Source organism: Pseudopodoces humilis, chromosome 7 (genome assembly GCF_049639895.1).
Source record: "Pseudopodoces humilis isolate 2021_Gansu_Grassland_sample_001 chromosome 7, ASM4963989v1, whole genome shotgun sequence".
NCBI classification, from domain to species: Eukaryota; Metazoa; Chordata; class Aves; order Passeriformes; family Paridae; genus Pseudopodoces; species Pseudopodoces humilis.
The window spans coordinates 14,100,658-14,120,376 of record NC_142206.1 but is presented as its reverse complement, the minus strand read 5'-3'; the positions used below and the strand labels follow the sequence as shown (position 1 = coordinate 14,120,376).

At 38.2% G+C, this 19,719-nt stretch overlaps 1 protein-coding gene across 1 annotated transcript in view; it reads right to left on the bottom strand.

The window, feature by feature from the left end:
• Positions 1–19,719, bottom strand: part of OTOG (otogelin) — a 96,237-nt gene that overhangs the window by 22,779 nt on the left and 53,739 nt on the right. The window contains exons 29-36 of the mRNA XM_088057510.1: positions 19,121–19,237; positions 18,121–18,277; positions 17,122–17,148; positions 14,540–14,707; positions 12,178–12,456; positions 4,967–5,084; positions 4,210–4,289; positions 75–3,826 (exon numbers count right to left, since the gene is read on the bottom strand). Coding sequence (XP_087913636.1) covers positions 75–3,826; positions 4,210–4,289; positions 4,967–5,084; positions 12,178–12,456; positions 14,540–14,707; positions 17,122–17,148; positions 18,121–18,277; positions 19,121–19,237 — 4,698 coding nt within the window. The remainder of the gene's footprint in view (positions 1–74; positions 3,827–4,209; positions 4,290–4,966; positions 5,085–12,177; positions 12,457–14,539; positions 14,708–17,121; positions 17,149–18,120; positions 18,278–19,120; positions 19,238–19,719) is intronic.

The following is a 19,719-nucleotide window of genomic DNA, read 5'->3' as shown; positions in this document are numbered from 1 at the left end:
TAATTTTTTAATCAGCGCGTAAAAGTAACTAAGGCATATTCCAAAGCAGGCAGTAATTATTTATATCTACTCACTGTACAAGTTTGAAGAGTTGCTGTTTCTCGAGACAACATAAAAGGTGATGCTGCAGCTCCTGACATGGATTCAGCTACTGCCAGCCCATCAGAAAATGCAGTAGTAAAGCCATGAAGTGGTTTGGTAGATAAAGAAGTAAATGAGGAAACTGATGGAGCTGCAGTGTCATTTGGACGATCAGATATCATTAGCAGTGAACTCACAGAAGGTGTTTGTATCTCAGATGTTATTTCAAATTTTGCAGTTTGATTAGTACTGACAGATGATGGAGGTATAGAAGAAAGTGGTTTTGATTCAGCAGGTGAATATACAGTGGACATAAGTGAAGCTGTGTTTGTGAAATAAGGAGGGTAAAATGTCTGAGGTGTAACAGTAACACCCTGAGTAAGGACAGATTGGAATCCTGTTGCTAATTCTGACTCTTCAGACTTTACTGTGTCCAGGGGCATGGCTCCTTTTGCTTCTGAAGTAACGGAAAGAGAGCTGGAGATGGGCTCTGTGACTATTGCTGCTGCTTTCTCTGAAGCTGCTGATGCAATACTGACGTTTTTCCCAGCACTGCTCATCGCTGGAGAGGCTGCAGCTGCAACTGATGGATGGTCCCCAGTCGACAAGTCTGTCCTTGCTATGTTCATGGAACTGTAGGTGGTGGCTGAAGGCATGACCTGCTTAGGCGACACCACAGTTTTCTCTGTACCACTTCTCCTTTGTGTGGATCCCAATGCAACAGGAATTTCTGTCCTTCCTGGTAGCAAAACCATTGAAGAGGTTGACTTGGAGTCTGGTGAAAGTGATGCTTCAAGTGTTTGTCTTGAATCAAGGGATTTAGTAAATGAGCCCTGATGTGTGAATTTTAGATCTGTAGCTGCCTTTTGCGTGGGAAGCAAAGGAGATGGTTCTTTTGTAATTTTAGTTAAAGAGGAAGTGGCAAGCAGTTCTGGTGAGAACAGGGGAAATTTGGTGCCAAAAATCAAGTCAGCTGTTGTTCTAGCTGGGACTGTAGGCTGTGAAAAAGAAGTTCTTGATACAAGTGTCTGTGTGACTGAATCAGTTAAATGCAAGTATTTTTGAGTTGGTAAAATAATTTTGGTAGGACCTACCAAGGTAGGTAACATACTTGAATGAATGCCTTCAGGTAGTGAGGTCTTTAAGGGGTAAAAGGAAGTCAATTCTGCTGTAGCTTCAGTTGTGCTGAAGACAGGTTGTGGCTGACCAGGGGATTTGGTTAGAGATTCTGCAGGATGCTGGTGAACTTGGCTTGTCAATGAAGGTTCAGAGGCCTGACGACCAAGTTCTGTAGTCTTCTGAGTGGAAGAAGGTGGTATAACAGTGGTCCTTGTGGCCTGTACTGAAAGTTTAGCTCCTGAAGATGTCTGCAAGGAGAAGGGGCCTGCTGAAGATAGAGGCAGGGATGGCTGAGTTGCAGCTGCTGGAAGTTTCACTGCTTCTGTTAGGCTTTGGACTGCAGGTTTTAATGCTGTAGAAACCATTTTAGTTTCTACTGAATATTTTGGTGCGGTTGTTAACTCTGGTACCAGTTGTGTTAAAGAAGGTGAAGAAACTAATTTATCTCCTAGATACAGAGAGGTGGAGAAAGAGTAAGAAGACTTTGTTACTGGAAGTGCAACAGAAGGGGACAGAGAGGACTTTTCTTTGCCCGACATTATTTTTTTGGTTGTTATGAACTGACTGCTGAATTCAGAGGCTGGGGAGAATGTGGCATCAGTGATATTCACTAGTGATTTTTCATCTGGTACTGTTGTTATTGAACTTGAATGTTCTAATATATTAGATAAAATAGAGAAAGTTGGGACTGGAGAGGTCTTTTCTGTTGTTAACATAGATTTTGATACAGTTGTTCTTGGGTATAAAGAGGTCATTCCAGGGGTTGTATGCATGGAACTGGGGGTTGTCAGTGATGCTTCTTTTCCATCTGAGGGTAGGGAAGAAAGAGAAATGTTTAAAGATATTAGAGAACTTGATGGTGAAAAAGTCAAAGCAGATTGCTTTCTAGTAGAGATGGCAGTAATACTTTCTACTTGTGATTTATCAGGCTGTGTTGACAGCAATGTGGTTTCAGTCACACTAAGGTGAGAATGTGGAGATCCAGTGATGGATGTTCTTTGAGGTGATTCTCTTTCTGTAGCTATAAAAGGAGCTGTGGTGCTTTCTTTGGTTTTCATTGCGGTTGTGGCAACACTACCTGAATATACTGGAGTGCTTGTCTTCACTGTACTTGAAACCAGAACTGACTTGTATTCAGTAGATATTTTTCCAGAAAACAAAGTTGACTTTGTTTCTAATTCAAGAGGGGATGTTATTTTGGATGTTACCTTAACAGGCAAAGGTGTCACACTGATAGTCTCAGCCATGACAGGATATTTAGTGTATGATGTAGTCAGGAAGTCGGTTGTGTTTAGAACTGTGTGTAAGGGATATCCTGTAGTTGAAACAGTTTTAAATGTTTTTTTTAGTTCACCTGAAGCTGGAGAAGCAGGAGTATGAGCAGACACTGCAGGTCTCTTTGTAGAAAGAATGAAGGATTTTTCAGTACTGGAACTAGGATGTGGTGAATAGGGTGGGAAATAGGAACTTGACGTATGCTCCACATGAGATGTTATTTTTGGGATTTCCTTTTTATGAGTTGTAAATGATAAAGTTGTTTCTGATGATCTCTCTTGGGTATGTAGAGTTGCCATCTTTGGACCTAGAGTCGTAGTGAAAAGAACCTCTGGAGTACCAGTCAGGTGTTGAACCATTCCAAGAGGAGGTTCTGTAGTTGTCTTTCCTAATGAAATAGGTGTCATGGATGCTGGTGAAAATGTAGTCTTCACAGTCTGTTTGGTTAAAACAGCTGCTGCTTCTGTTGTTGCTGAAGACGCTGGCTTTAACAAAGATGAAGTAGTGAGTATAGGAGAAAATGATGTCACTGTAACATTAGCTACTGCAGTGAAAAACTGTTCTACACTTATTTTTGTCCCTTCTGAAGTTCCTGTTAGGTTTACTGGTGGTGTATATGAAGGCACATCCAGAGGCGATGTAGAAAATTGTGGCACATATACAGTAGTTTTTTCTGTTACTGACTCAGATGAACTGGGAGTAAACATTGTAAGTCCTTCTGGTTTTACTTGTGCTTCTTTTGTGGGAAGTGTTCTTGTGGCCATTTCCAACAACTCCATTACTTTAGTTTTAACTGGCATTTCTGTTGTTCTAAGTACAAGTGGTGTCCCAGTAAAAACAGAAGTAGCAATTGGTTTGCTCTCTGATTCTGTTCTTGTAGTCACTGCACGTGTAGCAGTTGCTGTCTGAGGTTCTGTAGCCCTCAGCAGCTTAGTGGGGCCACTACTGATCAGCTGTATTCTTGTGGAAGTTTCTGAACTGACAGTAGATGGAAACACAGGAGAAACATCAACAGAAGCAGACAAGCTTACATTAGATTCTGTTGTCCCAGTCATTGCTGTAGTGCTTCTCCCAGATGTCACTTCTGTCGACTGCAAAGAAATACTTGGCAATAAAGTTATGGCTGGAAGTGTTTCATTTGATGCAACAGCCAAAAATTCTGGTTTCCCTGTAGTTGAAGTGAGTTGCAATTTTGTAGCAAGTGTTGTTTCTGTGTCCTTTGCTTCAGGTACAGGAAATGAAGTTACCTGTCCACTGATAATTGCCAAACTTGCACTTGGTGTTAAAAGTGGAACTGCTGGGGTCTGAATGCTATGAAGCAAAGGTGGACTGTCATCTGCAGGTTCAATGCCTGAAACCAAACACAAGAAAACAGCCTGAAATTCATGAATAGTTATAGTGATGGAGCCAGCAGACTGATCTTTTCAATTGCCTTTGAACTTCTAAAATTCATAGACAAATTAAAAAATAAATTTGTTAAATCATTTGCTTGACATCTAATGTTACTGAAATGTTTTATGAAGAAAGGACATAAAGAACATCTTTCTTAATTTAAAATTTGTCTCATATTTGAGGAATTAAATTGTTTTAACTAAAATGTATGTTTAGTGAGCTCAAGGTTCACATTACTAAGGTCACAAATGTAGGCATTGATACTGAAATTATGACTAAAGAACTAATTAATTAAGCTAAGTCTAATATATGAGATATATATATATAAGTTTTCAGACATACAGTCTTCAAAATACACGCATCTTTGAGTGAGTTCATCCAGCAACATGTTGAGAGGACAGGCAGGGATGCAACCTTCCACTCTAAAAGAAAAACAGTTAATATTAACTAGTTGAATAGTATCTTCTGGATCGAGCATTCAGCTTCTGGAAGAAAAATCTATATATAACGTATGTTTAAGCAGACAGTCTGGTTTGCCTCAGTGTACTCCTTCAAAATGCCATTACATGACTTCTATTCCCACTCAGATCTAAGAGAAAGCATGGACTCTGTGACACTCAGCTTTTGAAATGAAGTCACAGGTTCAAGAGTGAAAACTATTGCTATAAGAAACACACAATATTTTTACATGTCAAAATCTGAGTGTCAGTTTTACCAGATTTAGCACAGATTCCACTTTGCAGGAAAAAGCAAGGCCAGATATAGCTGTTGCAATGACATAATGGAAAAGCAAGGGCACAACTGTTTGAAACAAAGTTGTGATAACTTCTCTTTATTAATACTCTATAATACTCCCAAAATTAAAGTTACAAATATAGCAGTTATTCCAGAACCTGACAGTACACTAAAGGCTGAAATGTTATGTTAATGTGGCTGCAGCAGCAGGTTTTATTCCATTTCTTTCCTCTTTAGCTTACCTCCTTACCCAAAACCACAGTCCTGATACATTACGTGTACATTTGGGCCCTTGTATTCCTACTATCCTGCTTAAGTGTCTCGCCTAAATTAAACACTTTTCCATAAAAATACAGACACTTACTTTGGTACTGTCTGACAGTTTTTTCCCAAAGGGTCCCTGCATGTCTTGAAACAAGGGCTTGTGCAGGCATCATAACGCCACTCACACGTAGAACGGGACAGAAGCTTAAATTTGACATCTGAAAAACAACAAAGATCCATTATTTCTTACATTTCTTGAAACCCACGCAGACACATACTACTAAGAGGCATGCCTTACATTCACTGTAGCATCTACACACAGTGTTTATTGAAAGCCTTTCAAGTCACAGAATAGCAACACAAATTCAAATGCACTCCAGCCCTCCCCTGTCTCCACGCAGAGCAGTTTCCTGCACAATGCTGGATTAGCCCAGTGGTTCTTCCAACACCTGCAAGATCTACATGATATGTCTGGATTTCAGTCCTGCACGGTGACAGCCCAGCCCAGCTCTTCTAGAAGCAGGCAGGAGGGCAGTGACATTTCCTGTCCAATTATGCTTGCCGAAGACACCCATCATCATATCTGAATCCTCTCTAAACTGGTCAACCTGAGCTCAGAGCAATGTTGTGCAGAGCCTATAAAGAGTAACTGCTCTTAAACAATGTTTACATTAAACACCAGAAGGAAAATGCTAACTACTTAAAAATAATTTCAATTTTTAATTTTTTTAAGTATTTTTTAAGTTTTCCTGATATTTGCTTGACTGAGGTGCAAGGAGTAGCTCTGCTACATCTTCCTGAAGACAGTCAAATTTTCCATGAAGGTACTGAGAATTTTTTTTTCTGCAGTTTAGGGAATCTGCACTTACAAGTAATTATCTCTGTCATAATTAACCATTAATGACTTCACTTAAAATACAAATAATTCTCTTAAACATAGAAATCAGACAAAAGGGTGTGTATGTTGCCATCTAGTGTTACCCCTTTCACATTTCACTTTATCCAGGAATGTAATCTGTTACTGCTTTAAAAAATGCAATTCTTATGACAGTAGAATATGCATTTATTATGTTCTTATAAGAAATTAAGTACAGGTAATTGAATTTTTCTGTGACCCCTTCTAGTGACACCATAAGCTACACAAAGCTAATGGAGGAAGGGAATTTTTTCCATACATTTTGGTGACTGATGTATGAGGTTTTGTATGCACGGATTGGTTGAGCAGTAAGGTTTAAGGACCAAAGAAAATACATAGCAGAAATAGAAGGTTTAAGGATAAAAAGAAGACATATGGCAATAAGACAAAGCATATCAGAGACCTGTTGGCACGGGCAATCACCAAAAACAGCGATAACAGTAAATAAATCCAAGCTGAATCTGGAAAATCTCATTCATTAGACTACCCTAGATTAAGTATGAAGACAAACCCATAGCTTTTGGCTCCAGCCACAGAACTCACCTTTAATCACAGAGTAATTTTCAAACACAATAACAGTACAAGCTTGCAGAAAACAGTCTGTAACCTGATGAAGAATGATAGTTTCTCAATTTAGCAGAACGGTGGTCATGAATTAACATTTTCAAGTGTTGGGATTAACGTACCATCTCCCATTCCCCTAATGAACCTAGACTTTCATGAAATGACAGACACATTTTCCTCAAGCTTTCCTACAGACTAAGCTCATGGAGTTTGGTGTTGTTGCATGCCTTGGCAGGATTTAGGGTGAATCTCCAACAAATGCATAGCATTTGTTGAGTGCTTCATAAATGCAGCCTTCAGTCAAGAATGAAGTCATGCTTGTTTGCAAATTTTGTCTCCACTGCTACAAAAAGAAATATAACAGAAGAATCTGTGAACCTGGTCATAAGAAATTGCTTCCAATGAGGTGTGGAACCAATGGACATTTAATTTTCCAGTCAAGGGATTTTAGAGAATTGAGTATGCCTGGCCAAGCTGTACCAGCGCTTTTAGTGTGCAAACTACACTAAAGAGCACATCAAATCACCACAGCAAGAGTTAGAGTATTTGTATGAATTGGTTTTCTTTTTCTCAGAAAGTTTTCAGGATGCCTCTGTAAACCCATAAGGTATGATGATACCTGTGCTTTGTTATGAATTGTGGGAAAATTCTTTAGAATATTAAAAAAACATCAGTTCAGTAATTCATCCCATTTAAAGTTTTCACTATTGTCAACCTAAGTTCTGGAATGCCTCAGCATCCCAAGGATCAATCCACTGTAAAACAAGACAAAAAAAAGCACAAAAACACCTGTTCTGCACTGGTGCAGCCTCACCTCAAGTTCTTTGTGCAGTTCTGGTCACCATGTTATAAAGAAGGACATTCAGCTGTTAGAGAGCACCCAAAGGAGCAATGAAGATGATGAAGGGCCTTGAGGGGAAGCCACATGAGGCTGAGGTCACTTGGTCTGTTCAGCCACCTCCACCACATGCTTCCCATTTTTTTAATACTTAAATTCCCCCTCCAGCAACCAGTAACATGAGCTTACAGTAGCCTGTGCAACAGCAGAGTTCCCTCATCACAAAACAATGATACACAGTTTACAGACAATGAATCAAGCTTCTGGTACCAGGCATGTGTTCCTCAAAAGGACTCCTCATGGCATGTGGAATGACCATGTGCCTCCTTGTCAAGTCTACCAGCATTTGTCTCCTGTTTGGTGACACAGCAAATCCTTTCCAAAATGGTGACTTATGTCCTGGGTGACAGTGGCTCCAGCTGATGTGCCAGCTGAGCCCACAGTTCTCTCACCCAACTGGGACTGAGCACATCAACACACTACAATACAGCAGAAACCCCTTGTAGGAGCACAGGTAATACTTTGCCAAAGACAATATATTAAGAGATATTTCCCACCTCCAATGTGTTACACTTTCTTGAACATCAAAGAAGCATTTTCTTCCCTGCAATTTTTTAATTTCTTCTTCATGGTTTTCAAAAATGAAATTAGGATTTCAACAGTAGTTAGTACCATTTAATGAAGATTTTTACTATTTTATCACTGACAGACCATGAGGTTCTGCTGAGCCACAGCCACCTTTCTTAGCAACTTGTCCACTTCTTTTTGACAATTCCTAATGTTCACAAGTTCACCTGACCTTAATTTTCTATGCTGACTTTTATGTCATTTGCTATTATTAGCATCTCTGTAATATGAATCATTCCAAGTTATGCTCAAAAAAAATGGCTGTTTACTTAAAAACAAACCCTAAAATTTGAAATGTTCCAGTGTTAATAAAAGGTTGTATTTAAAATAAAGATCTAAAATAAAATTTTAAAAAGTATTTGGATTTTCATTCTTACCTGATTTTTTTTTGTGGGTTTTTTTAAAATAAAAATCTAATAGGCACAAATACTGCTATAGAATTAGTTCTATTTATAATGGAGGCAAAACTCTGCTTGGTAACTTAGATTGCTCCTGTCTCCTCAGTTACAAGTTTAGAAACATGAAATCCTATCTACCCACTTAACACACAAACTAGTAACAAACCCTGCTCATGACTTCTAAGTTTCTGCCATGAGTAATGTAAGCAAATATCACTGGAAAAATTAAACTTTGTGCCCAGCCAAAACATCACTGGAAGCAAAGTGTAATTACCTACCTCTCATCTACTTACGGTTCAGTTTACTATTACAATGTTAACACAACTCTTTAATCTCCTCCTATTTACTCAACCAAAAATGGTAGATCAAACGTTTGTGTTTGTAGCATAAAAAGGAAAGATGTTATTGTACAGTAACCTCAGTCTGATTGTAGGAGCTACCAAGCAGATGCATTCAGTGGCACACATGGGATTTGAGCGTACAGCAGCAGTTGCTCAGCATTTTCCAGCCCCAGGGCCCATGTCATGATCTTTCAGGCCAGCAAAGCACATGAGCTCAAGTTCAACTCAACAGCAACTCATTATGAGTGAATCAGGACACTCCAGAAAATTAATTCTACTGATGGAAATGGATTAGAGTAAATTGATGTTAAAATAGTCTGTAGTATCATGTGCAAAACTGACTTAAGGTAAAAAGATGGTTTTGTAAAAAACTTTTTCATAAAAATGAATTTAATTTGCAGTTTTGCACCATGTTTCTGAATGTGATTCAGTTAATTAAAATGCCAAGATTAAAAAGAACTGAAAGTGCTCTGTATCAAAACTTAGAAATTGACAAATACCTCTATGCAGTGTGCCTATACTTAGTGCATCTTGATATTTTAGTTTCAGCTAAAAATTCTCTCTAAAACAGGCCTTGTATTTACAGCAAGTTAGCTATTACAGCACATAACTAGCATTATTAAATACTTTGTTGTAGGATTTATAGAGGGCAAGTCACATTTCATAACATACATAAAAATAACTCAGTGGTCCTAAATGGGTGACAATTACATGAATGATAAAAGGTAACTAGTTTGAGCAAATTAGTTTTAAAAAGGGTAAGAAAACAGCAGCTATATCCATCAATTCCCTACAAACACTGATTTCCCAGCATCCTCAAAAGGGAATTGATTGCTCTTATCAGACACCTTTGTGCTTGTCCATCTAGTAACAGTCTTTCAGTCTTTCTTTTGACTGAATGCATACCAATTCATTTGCCAGTAAAAAAAAAATCCTGAATAGAATACAAAAATGTATTTTCTTGTGAATAAGTACACACTACATCTCAAAATTCGGTCTTTACTCAATTTCCTCAAATGTTTCTAGGAATGGGACAGCAGAAAAAGCGAAGTATAATGAAAATAACCCAATTTTAAAGCTGAAGTGACTTCTCATGGCAAATACTGCACAGCCTTGGTGCATCCCAATGTGACAATATTTATTGAGGTGAAACTGGAAAAAGTGACCCATCAGCTGACTTTTAAACAGATATGTGTCTACTGCTGTGGTGATCAGGTCGCATAAAATTCTTCCTTTTGAATGTGCGTCACAGAGCATGAAGAAGTCTCATGAGGAACTTTCTGGCCAAGGGGATTTACTGGGCCTATTATTCTGCTCCTGATATTTATCCTCTGATTCTGCAGGAATAGCTGTTCCCGGTTCAAGAGTTTCTGATCTAATATGCAAAGCATTTACAATAGTCAGCAGGAAACCCAATACTCTTTTGCCTGCGCACTCTGGAGCTGGTGTAACTTTTCCATTAACTTAAACAAATGCTGCTGTATTTTTAGACCATGTAATTACCCTACATCAGCAGGCTGGCCCTTGTGAAAGTACACTGGAGAAAGATTGGAGCCCTATGCTCCTCTGCTTATAAAACTCTGAAACCCAAGCCCTCGGATGTGGTGATTAATGAAATATCTCTTGATCATTTGATCCGATCTTGCTTGCTGAGGTAAATTGTTTTAGTTTTCCATTGGCATAAATAGGACTTCTGGTATAATGACTGGAGGGTAAAGACTTTGCACTTGAAAAGACATACCATTCTGTGTTAATGGACGACCACTGAGAATTGGAACATGCTTTAAACTTCTTCATTCCTTCCTCAAAGATAAAAGACTGAAATTTTTGGTATGTCCCAAGAACGTTCCTTGCTTGAAATGCTGTACGAACATCCTGATAATAACATTAGCCCTCTAATTCTGCTGTTCAAAAACCTCAACAGCTCTGTGATTACAAGCATTTGTCAAGAGGCAACAGGCATTTGGCAATGACAAAATCTGTCATTTTTCTGAAGTTGGAGTGTGCCAGTCAACAGCTGCATTAGGCTGTCAGCGTAATGTACTGCAAAACATGGGCAGATTCACAATGACACCATTAACACTTTAATTCAGTGTTTTGATAACAAGAAGCTCCACAAAGCATACAGTTGGCCTCTTCTGTCACAGAAATCAGAGGTTGCGTCAGGTTTGTCTGTGTCACAATTCAACACAGTCACTGTAAAACATGGGCAGGCCATGCTTGATTTGATACAATATTTCATTTTCTTTCTTTGCTTGTAAAACACATTTCAGTTTCAGAGAACGGACAACTGATTTTCAAACATTGCCAGGAACACTTATTAAAATCTGCTAAATAAATATATAAATAACTAATGCATTTAAAACTACAGTACATAAAGTTTTAGAACATAATCACTTGCAGTTATTTTGGATTTATATATACTACACTTGTTTTAAGCAAGTAATTGCTGTCACTGAATTTCATAAATGAGTATGTTTGCTGTATCTAATGTGTTAAGGCAAGTAAAAGCTAAAGCAAAGAGCAGTTACATGAATAATCTGCTTTGCTTTATTTTATATGCCAATATTACTTCTCGCATGTTTTTCCTGACCTCCAAGACCATCTTCATTTCAGTCTATGGTTCCTCTGGTTTAAGAATATGTGAAAACTGTAATTCTTAGTATTTCTTTTGCTTACTAATCTAAAAAAACAAACAAAAAAAGCCACAAAAACAACAAAACAGAAATAGCTTAACTGACTTTTTTTTATGTGTGTTTTTGTCATCAGCTCTTGGAGGAGCAACATCTGCAGCCAGCTCCTATGAAGGGATCCTCAGAGTGAATGTCTTCTTCATTTCTGATCCTAATGTCCCAGTGGAATTATGGAACTGTTATGGGAATGTCAATCTCACAGGTAGGCAGAAACACCCTCACAGCAATCTGGTTTTTATTCAAAGGCTGTGTCTGTTCAAGGAACATTAGGGAAATGAACACCTGGATCCCCAAGAAGGGGTGAATACCCCCCACTAGATAACAAAACTAGCAGTTAACAACCCAACAGGCACAGCATCTCTGAGTAGGTAGTGGATAAAAGCCAAGGTGTTTTTCAGGAGAAAATGAGGTTTGAAAGCTGTAAGCTACAGGCCATGTCCTTAGCATTGGATGGCATTACTCCTGAGGATTCACAAAGAATTTACTGAATAGAAATCTCTCTCTTGGCAGCAGGCAAAGGAGAGAAAATGTTGTCCACACACCTTAAGTTTTAGAGATATTTTCTTTTCCCTTTCTGAATCCATTATTTATGAGTATGAATGCTCTACTCCTGAAGAATTTTCTTACCACCTTCATAGCAAGCACTGCCCAGAAACTATACACTAGGATACACATTTCCAAACCCATTAGGTAAATAAAACAAAACTGTGTGTTAAGTTATTAAACGGCCTCTCACAAGAAAATAGGATCTCATCTTCACTACAATGCTCAGGGAAAAATATTTTGAGCCTGGATATCCTGGAGTTCCCACAGCTCCCAGTAAGGTAGAGGAGAAGTAAACAGTTCCATCACCTCTGAAAATAACAGCACCATTTAGCCTGGATTTGCACAGGTAGAAAACTGCTGTTCATAATATTCTAGTACAAATACCTACCTACAAGTTTAAAAAGAGTTGACAGTCTGAACTCCTCTGAATGATGATACTTCAAAAGCTCAACTGAAGAGGCTGAAGTGTGGATGAAATATCCTGGTTTTGCAAATGACTCAAAGGAACTGTACCCTGAAAGCCACGTATTTTTGTGAATGACAAATGTAGATCTGTTGTGAAAATCTTCTGATTTTTTCCATTTAGAAACAACAAGGGTATTATTGGAGACCAGCTGAAGAAAATAATTTGGTCTCTCAGCTGTCTCAAATGAAATCAAGCTGGAATCTGAAAAAAAAAAACCAAAACAGAGGAAAGCACACAGAACTTATTTATTTGCTGATATGTGCATAATAAACCAAGTTCATTCGGATGTACCGCTACTGATACTAGTAGCATGAGGAATGGAAATTGACTTTGGCCTTACCAGTGAAAACAGCCTGAATCTTGTAAGAAAATGTACGAATTGCAGAGTGCTAGACTGTGATGGTTATTTAGTTTTCTAAATACTCTATAGATTTCACAGGAATACAAAGAGATTGAGACATTTGCCCACACGAGGATAAAGGAATATAGCCCTGCAGTCACACAGAACTTAATTTACAGTCTATACTAAGCCATTTATTTAATAAAAACTTTAACTCCATCTAACTAGCTTTAGAAGTAACATTTGCCATCAGGAATTGATAGCTTAAAAGCTCAGCCTTTCATTAAAAATAAATTAAAAACCTGTAGTTTGCATTCAGCTCTCTAGCTCTCCCTCTAAGAGCATTACAGGAAAGTCTTTTTTTTCTGGCAAATGTTCCCTCACGATACCTTACCCTGCACTACTTCTGATATCAAGCAGCCTCTGTACAGCTAATTGTGGGGCATCAGATCTTGAGCCTACTACAGGCATCTGTTGTTCACAGAATTACTTCATTCTATTTTGCTGTAAACTCTGCTAGTCTCTTGAAAACAGCCATTAATCTACTGTGAAATCAACTAACTCTCCAGAACCGGGTAGCATTTCTTAAAAAAAAAAGAAAGAAAAAAAAAAAAGCTTAGAAAACAAATGCTCTCTATTAAAAGGATACATTATCACATTCTGCTATAACACTTCTGGAAGACCACCTTGTTTTCTGAGCATAAAAGCTTCATATAATCTGAAAAACCTAGCAGTACTAATGAATGCCTTTTTATAAAGTGTCTGTAGCAAGTAGCCCTTTGATAAGTAACAAAGGACAGTCAGCATGATTTTTAACACCTGCTATATAACCAATCAGTGCATTAATGCCCCAAACTCTCCATTATCCAGGAATTGCCTGAAATTGGTAAGATATGCATTTTGCTGAGGTACCAAAGAGTCAAGAATGTCCTACAATGATACATCATATTGATTGAACAAATTCCTCATGACCAAATGATGAAATGCCATTTGCTCAAACTGGACCATAAGGCAAAATTCTATTTGCCAGGTTAAATTCTAGCAAGAGATTTTTATAGGGGAAGAGAACAGTAGGATTGACCTTCCCTTTCTAAACATAAATTGAACACAATGTACAAGTGCCTCAAAACTATGACTAATAAAAGAAATCTGTCCCCAGCTATTCTGTTACATGAGCTCCTGTGTTAGCTCTACAGACAGCAGTATTAGTAATCAAATGCTTATCACTTTTTTAAGTGACCCATATGCCCCCTTTGATTACAGAAAGACAGCAACCTTCAGTCTGTCCTAAGAGCTTATCAGGGGACTCTGGTCAGTAAAGCCATGGATACCCAAGGGCTCAGTGGGCACTAAAGCTGTGCATGCAGACAACTTCAGCATTTAATTAATGTCACAAATGTTTGATATACTCTGGTAGGCTTTCTGCACATGTCTGAAGGTGTGCAACACACTTTTTAACTGATGAAGAAGGAAGTTTCCTTCAGGGGAAACTTAAGTTGGGACCCAAAGGCCAAATTTTCAGCACTCACCCTTACAGAGTTCAGTTAGTGCCAAAGGGAATCTCTGTGTGTGTGGGCAGACAATGAGTGATGGTGGCAGAGCGAGGGAAGGGGGGAGCACTTTTCCTGTAACCTTTCTCTCCCATTCTTTCCCACTTCCACCAGAAGGGTAAAGAGAGCAACACACATGGAGTACTGGGCTGCAGTAGTAGTTTGGTGCTTCTGAAGGCTGGGGTGTGGGGAGGCAATTGCTTTTCAACCATTTACAAAGCTACAATCTAAAACCCACCAAAGAAAATTTTGGCAGACATTTAAGTGCACGTTCAACTGACTGATATAGCAAAGATTTTTTAAATTATTATTTTTTTTAATCCAGGTCTATTCTTAAAGACAAGGGCAGAGCTTGCTCTGTCTTATTTAAGACGCTATGTTATTATGACTTTACCATGTGCTTTGGGTTTATAAAGTCCTGAAGTCAGCATAAAGCTCACTACGTGCCCAGGGACAACATCATCTTCTTTCACGGGGAAAACAACACCATCCACCAATTTTGCTGCTATTACAAATTTTCCATCCAAATAGCTGACAAGTTTGTATGGACCTTTTCCCAGAGCTGTGGAGAAAAAAACAATTATTTTTCATGTCAAGTGTCACAAATACTCTAACTCTAAACATTAGGGCAGAGCATGCGAAGAAAAACACACCTCACCACTCTGAAAATAAATCTAGGTGCCATGCAGTAAACGTGAATGAAAACAAAAAACTTTTTTTAGAAAACACATGTTCTGAAAACGATCAAGAATACCTCCTTTCAATTTTCATGATTAGCTTCTCCTTTTAGTCCCTCTCATATGCTTTGGTTTCATAATCACTTTATTGAAGTTAGCTGACCCCTCGGTTATTTGATTTAGGATCCTTCTAAACTATTTATTTGTATGGTTGAACTGATTATACTCTTCTCACTACTCTTTAAAACCTATTTTATTAATGTCCAAAGCATGAGGCATATTGCAGAGAATAAAATTTTGTTGTCAACAAGCATCAAAAAACTCCTTCAACAGTGAAGACACAAACATAACCACTGTACAGTAAGACAGGAATAAATCAGCATCATAAGCAAAGAATGGTCATATTTTATCTATAAGTAAAAAAAAAGCCAAAAACATGCAGTTATTTTTACAAACCTTAAAATGTCATATCTTCTCATTTAGATCAAATTTTACTGCAGAAAAATAGTTTAGAGTTTATTTTTAAATGTTCAATCTATTTTTGTTAAGTTCTCTGTTACAATTAGGCATTTTCTGCTTCACCTCAGCAGTTCACCTCATTACTGTTTAAGCCACAAGCCAGGACATGGCAATCATATAGCTGAGATAACTGCAGCTATCAGCTGGGGAGGCAACAGCACTGACTTTTAAAGTAAGTTCCAACAGGTCAGAAGTTTGGACTGCAATTTGTAGCCTGCTTTCGTTCATTCTCTGGTTCTCCAAAACCTTAAAATTTATTAAGTTTTGAAATCGTAAGGATGCTGCATTAGAAGCAGAGCTTTAGATTCTAACAGCATGCAAAAGGTAGCCAGTTAGGACACAAGTCCATGCACACCTGAACATGTACAAAGATACCTCCGTACCTTCAGTGCAGGGAGCTGGAAAAACATGTTTTAAATTCCTACTTAAAACATCCAGTGCTCTGGAAATATCCTTATATGTTTAAGTGTCCCACCTCAAGCCCATCCAAAAGTTGAGACCACAGCGACCAGCTGAGGATTTCCCTTGGCCAAAGACAAAAGGCTTCTGCTTCTGGCAGGACTCTAACTATTTCACTCTGGATTCATCAAAGTTAAATGGAGAAAACCTTTTTCTGGTCAAAGACAATTTCTTAACCTTCCTTTCTCCAAAACTAAGTAATCTGGGGTCATCCTACTCTAAGTTATGTAGACAAGAATATATTCAGCATGAAGATGGTTCAAACAAACCAAAAAGAAAACTGAAAACCTTCAATCACTTCTTATAATCAACCATCCTTTATTTAAATTTATTTAGATTCTTAAATGATTATTTAGATAAAATTTCCATGCATCAGTGATTTGACCCCTCAAAATTTTTTCAGGAGACAGTGTATGAGAAAAGGCAAATACCTTGGCCATAATTTTTGGGCCTGGCACAGTGCATACATCTGCCCTAATTTAAACCTGATCCCTTTCTGAGACCTTTCCAGGAGTGAGCTGCTGCAATATCGATCAGAAGACCAAAATACTCCATGCCATGTGGACAGACAGGCTTCTACATGAGCTTGATAAAAAGTCACAGCATAAATATCTGACCCTTCCTCACACCAGGCTGGCTTGTGTGCCACATCTGACTGTGCAGACACGGGCAGGGTAGTTTGGAACGCGTCTGAATATGGATTCCAGGGCTAGCACAGCACTACAGCACCCAGTGCAGGTTCAAGGTATGGTGCAGCACCTTCCCCAAGGTTTGTACCTCTCATTGACAGCCAATCCACTGCAGCAGCAGTGTTGGCTGCTGAGGAACTTGAGGCTAGGTCAGACAGACCTAAAAGGAGTGTTACTCCTCATCTGGGCACAAAAAGTTGTCATAGCTTAGCAGCTACCTCCCTCTGGAGGCTGCACAGGAGCCTGTGAGTGATTTAACAACCCCCTGGGGTCTGTTCAGCTTTGAACTGCACTGTGCCTTAAGCAAGTAGTGCCACTCGTGCTTTTCAGCTGATATTCTATTAATTACTTAATGATTTAATTGTTTAATCAGCCTCCATCACTGCAAAGAAAATTAGTTAGACACATGTTCTTGGGAGAGGTCCAAGAATAAAAAGTATTATGAAATTAAAAGCAGTTGAAAAAGCAAAATAAAGCAGCAAAACAGAATCTTGGCTAGTTGAACGACATAACATTCACAAATATTTTTATTAATACAATTGTTTTTACTCAAAGATTCTAAGACTTAAATAATAATAAAAAATAAACCACCAAGAGTCTATTGATATTTTGTAACTTCCTTTAGAACTTACCTTTGTTAAAATATTCACAATCATAAGCTAAAAAAAAGAAGAAAAAAATGCAGTTACAGGAATTCTATAGAAAAAAGATTTTTTTATTTTTTTTAATCTTTAAGATTAAGATGTGAGCCAAATGCTCATCCAAATCAGATCAGAGATGATACACAAATATTTATTAAAAAGTTACTGCCAAATATTTACTGTACTTTAGATAAAGTACTAATTTTAACTACACAGATTCAAAGAAAGCATTGCTTCCCATCTGGAAATACTAAGCTTACACACTAAGCTGTCTTTTTGTGACCTCTAGTGGTTACGACTGAGCTTCACGCTAAAACACAGCCTTTCCATCCAAAATTAAGAGTAACCCCCTCTCTCAGTGGCCATTTTCCTGTGTGACCCTGAGCAAGCTGCATACTCTCTCTGTGCAACTGCAAAGTTAGAAAAATGCTTGTTTCCTTCCATCCTTTGCATCTCCCCTTCTTTTATCACATCTTTGGGCAAATGACAGCCTCCTGTTAGGCATTTCCAGTAGGTGTCAGAGAAAAAAGTCTCAGATTTTTTTTGTAAATTCTTAGGATTGCTGGAGAGGAATTGTAAGGGAATGACTCTACCCTGCTTAAAACCTTACTTGTTTTTCTTCAGGTTTTTATATTTCACACTTGCTCTGGGGGCTCTAATAATGGCATGTATGTTTACTAGATATTATTAAGAAGTAAAGTTTTCCTGAAGATGGAAATCATTGAGCTGTTACCCTAATACAGACTTCCCATAACTTCTCCTTTCACATCATAGGACGAGGAAGCAGAAAAATATCACTCACAAACAGAGAAAGCACATCATCCAGATAGACCAGAATGAAATTGGAGAGACACCGACACATCTTCCTACCAGCAAGGCTTAGATTCAGTTCATGGCCCCAGGTAACCTGGTGAGGCTGATTTTTGGGGTCAGGCTCCCATGAATGCAGGGCAGTGGCAGCCCTTGGCAATACTGGCTAAACAAACTTACGACACACTCTGGGAGACCTCCAGTCCACAGCAACTCCGTGCTGGCAGCACTGATGGGCATAGGCTGAGACACTCGTGCAGAAACACTCACAGTCACCGCCCTGGTTACAGCCACAAGTATCCGTCAAGCAGTTGGAGTAAAACCAGGTGACGTCAATCTGGAAATGAAAATATTCGCTGATCAAAAATGCTCCTACAGAACCTGCCAAAAACACAAATCCGTGGCTCTTTCAAAAGGCAATATATCAAATTTGGAGATATTAAAGGTTTCACTCTCAATGCTCTGATTGACTGCAATTTCTCTGGAACATGAGAGAAAAAATGCTCATTGGAACAAACCATAACACAAATAAATGGCCCATTAAGAACAGGCATGTTGAGATGTTGACATGGGCTTGTGTTTTGTATTGTTTTGTAACATTTAAGCCCTAATAAAATGTGAAAAACTCATTAAATAAAAGACTAAACTGATCACAAATCAGTAAAACTCAGAAATTTTAAGGAAGTCATACACATAAAATGTAAGAAATCAAAGTAAATGGGAAGCTCTTCTTTACATGTGAGTAGTTCACATTCTCTTCATATTATCAGACGATTTCACACAAGAATTTGTCATTTTTCCTTACAGTATCTTCAAGTCTTGTCTTAAGTGATAAAATTTCAAAGAAAACTGTCAATGCCACTTTGCTTACTGAAATATTACACATTATAAACAGATTTACATTTGAATTTTCTAAGAATGAGTTCTTCCCATCTGACACTGCCTCTTTAATACATTTATTTATATATGCCAGAGAAATGTGTGTGCCATGTAACACATTTCATGAAAAGCAAGCAATTGGTTATGCTTACACAAATAGCACTTGTGATTAAAAAGAAAATATCTGAAATTGGGTGTATTTTTGTCTTCATCAATTACAAAGTGCTTTGTGTTGAAGAGTATCATTTCTCTCTGGTGCTGTGTTCGCTTTCACTTGCTTATACAGAGGACTACAACTCACCACTGGGTGGCAAGCTTCAAATGCTTCACTTAGCAGTATCCCACATTCCTTCTTGGCAAATGGCTCTCTGAGGGGGTTCAAGCTGCATGGATTTCGAATGTCAGAGCTGTCAACACACTAAACCGGGAAGCAAAATGAGGGTGAGAAATTTTTTTTTTTTTGACCACCTTGTGCTTTGAACTTGCAAAGTTTGTTTGTTTTTTTTGGTTTTTTTTTTGCTTGTTAGTTTTTTAGGGAAATGCAAAAGGTGAAATAAATGCATCATTTATGAAACTAAAGCAGGACTAAGATATAGAATTAAAAGCTAATGCTAATGAAGAAGAAAAGGGAAATTACACAATTTGAAGAAACGTTTCACTGGCCTGAAAGCAGCAGAAAAACACACACATACTTACAGGTCTAAGAAGAGGTGCCAGAGAGGCCCAACCTGCAGTACTTACACCGGAACAGTCTCACAGAAAGATCACTCAGACAATGTGTGTTAGGAGTGTCAGAAATCATATCTTTTTACCCTAACTACTGGGAAGGTACATTTCTGTGAACACCACTAGAAACATTACCTTAGAAAAAGTTGCATTTCTAACTTTACAGCACACAAA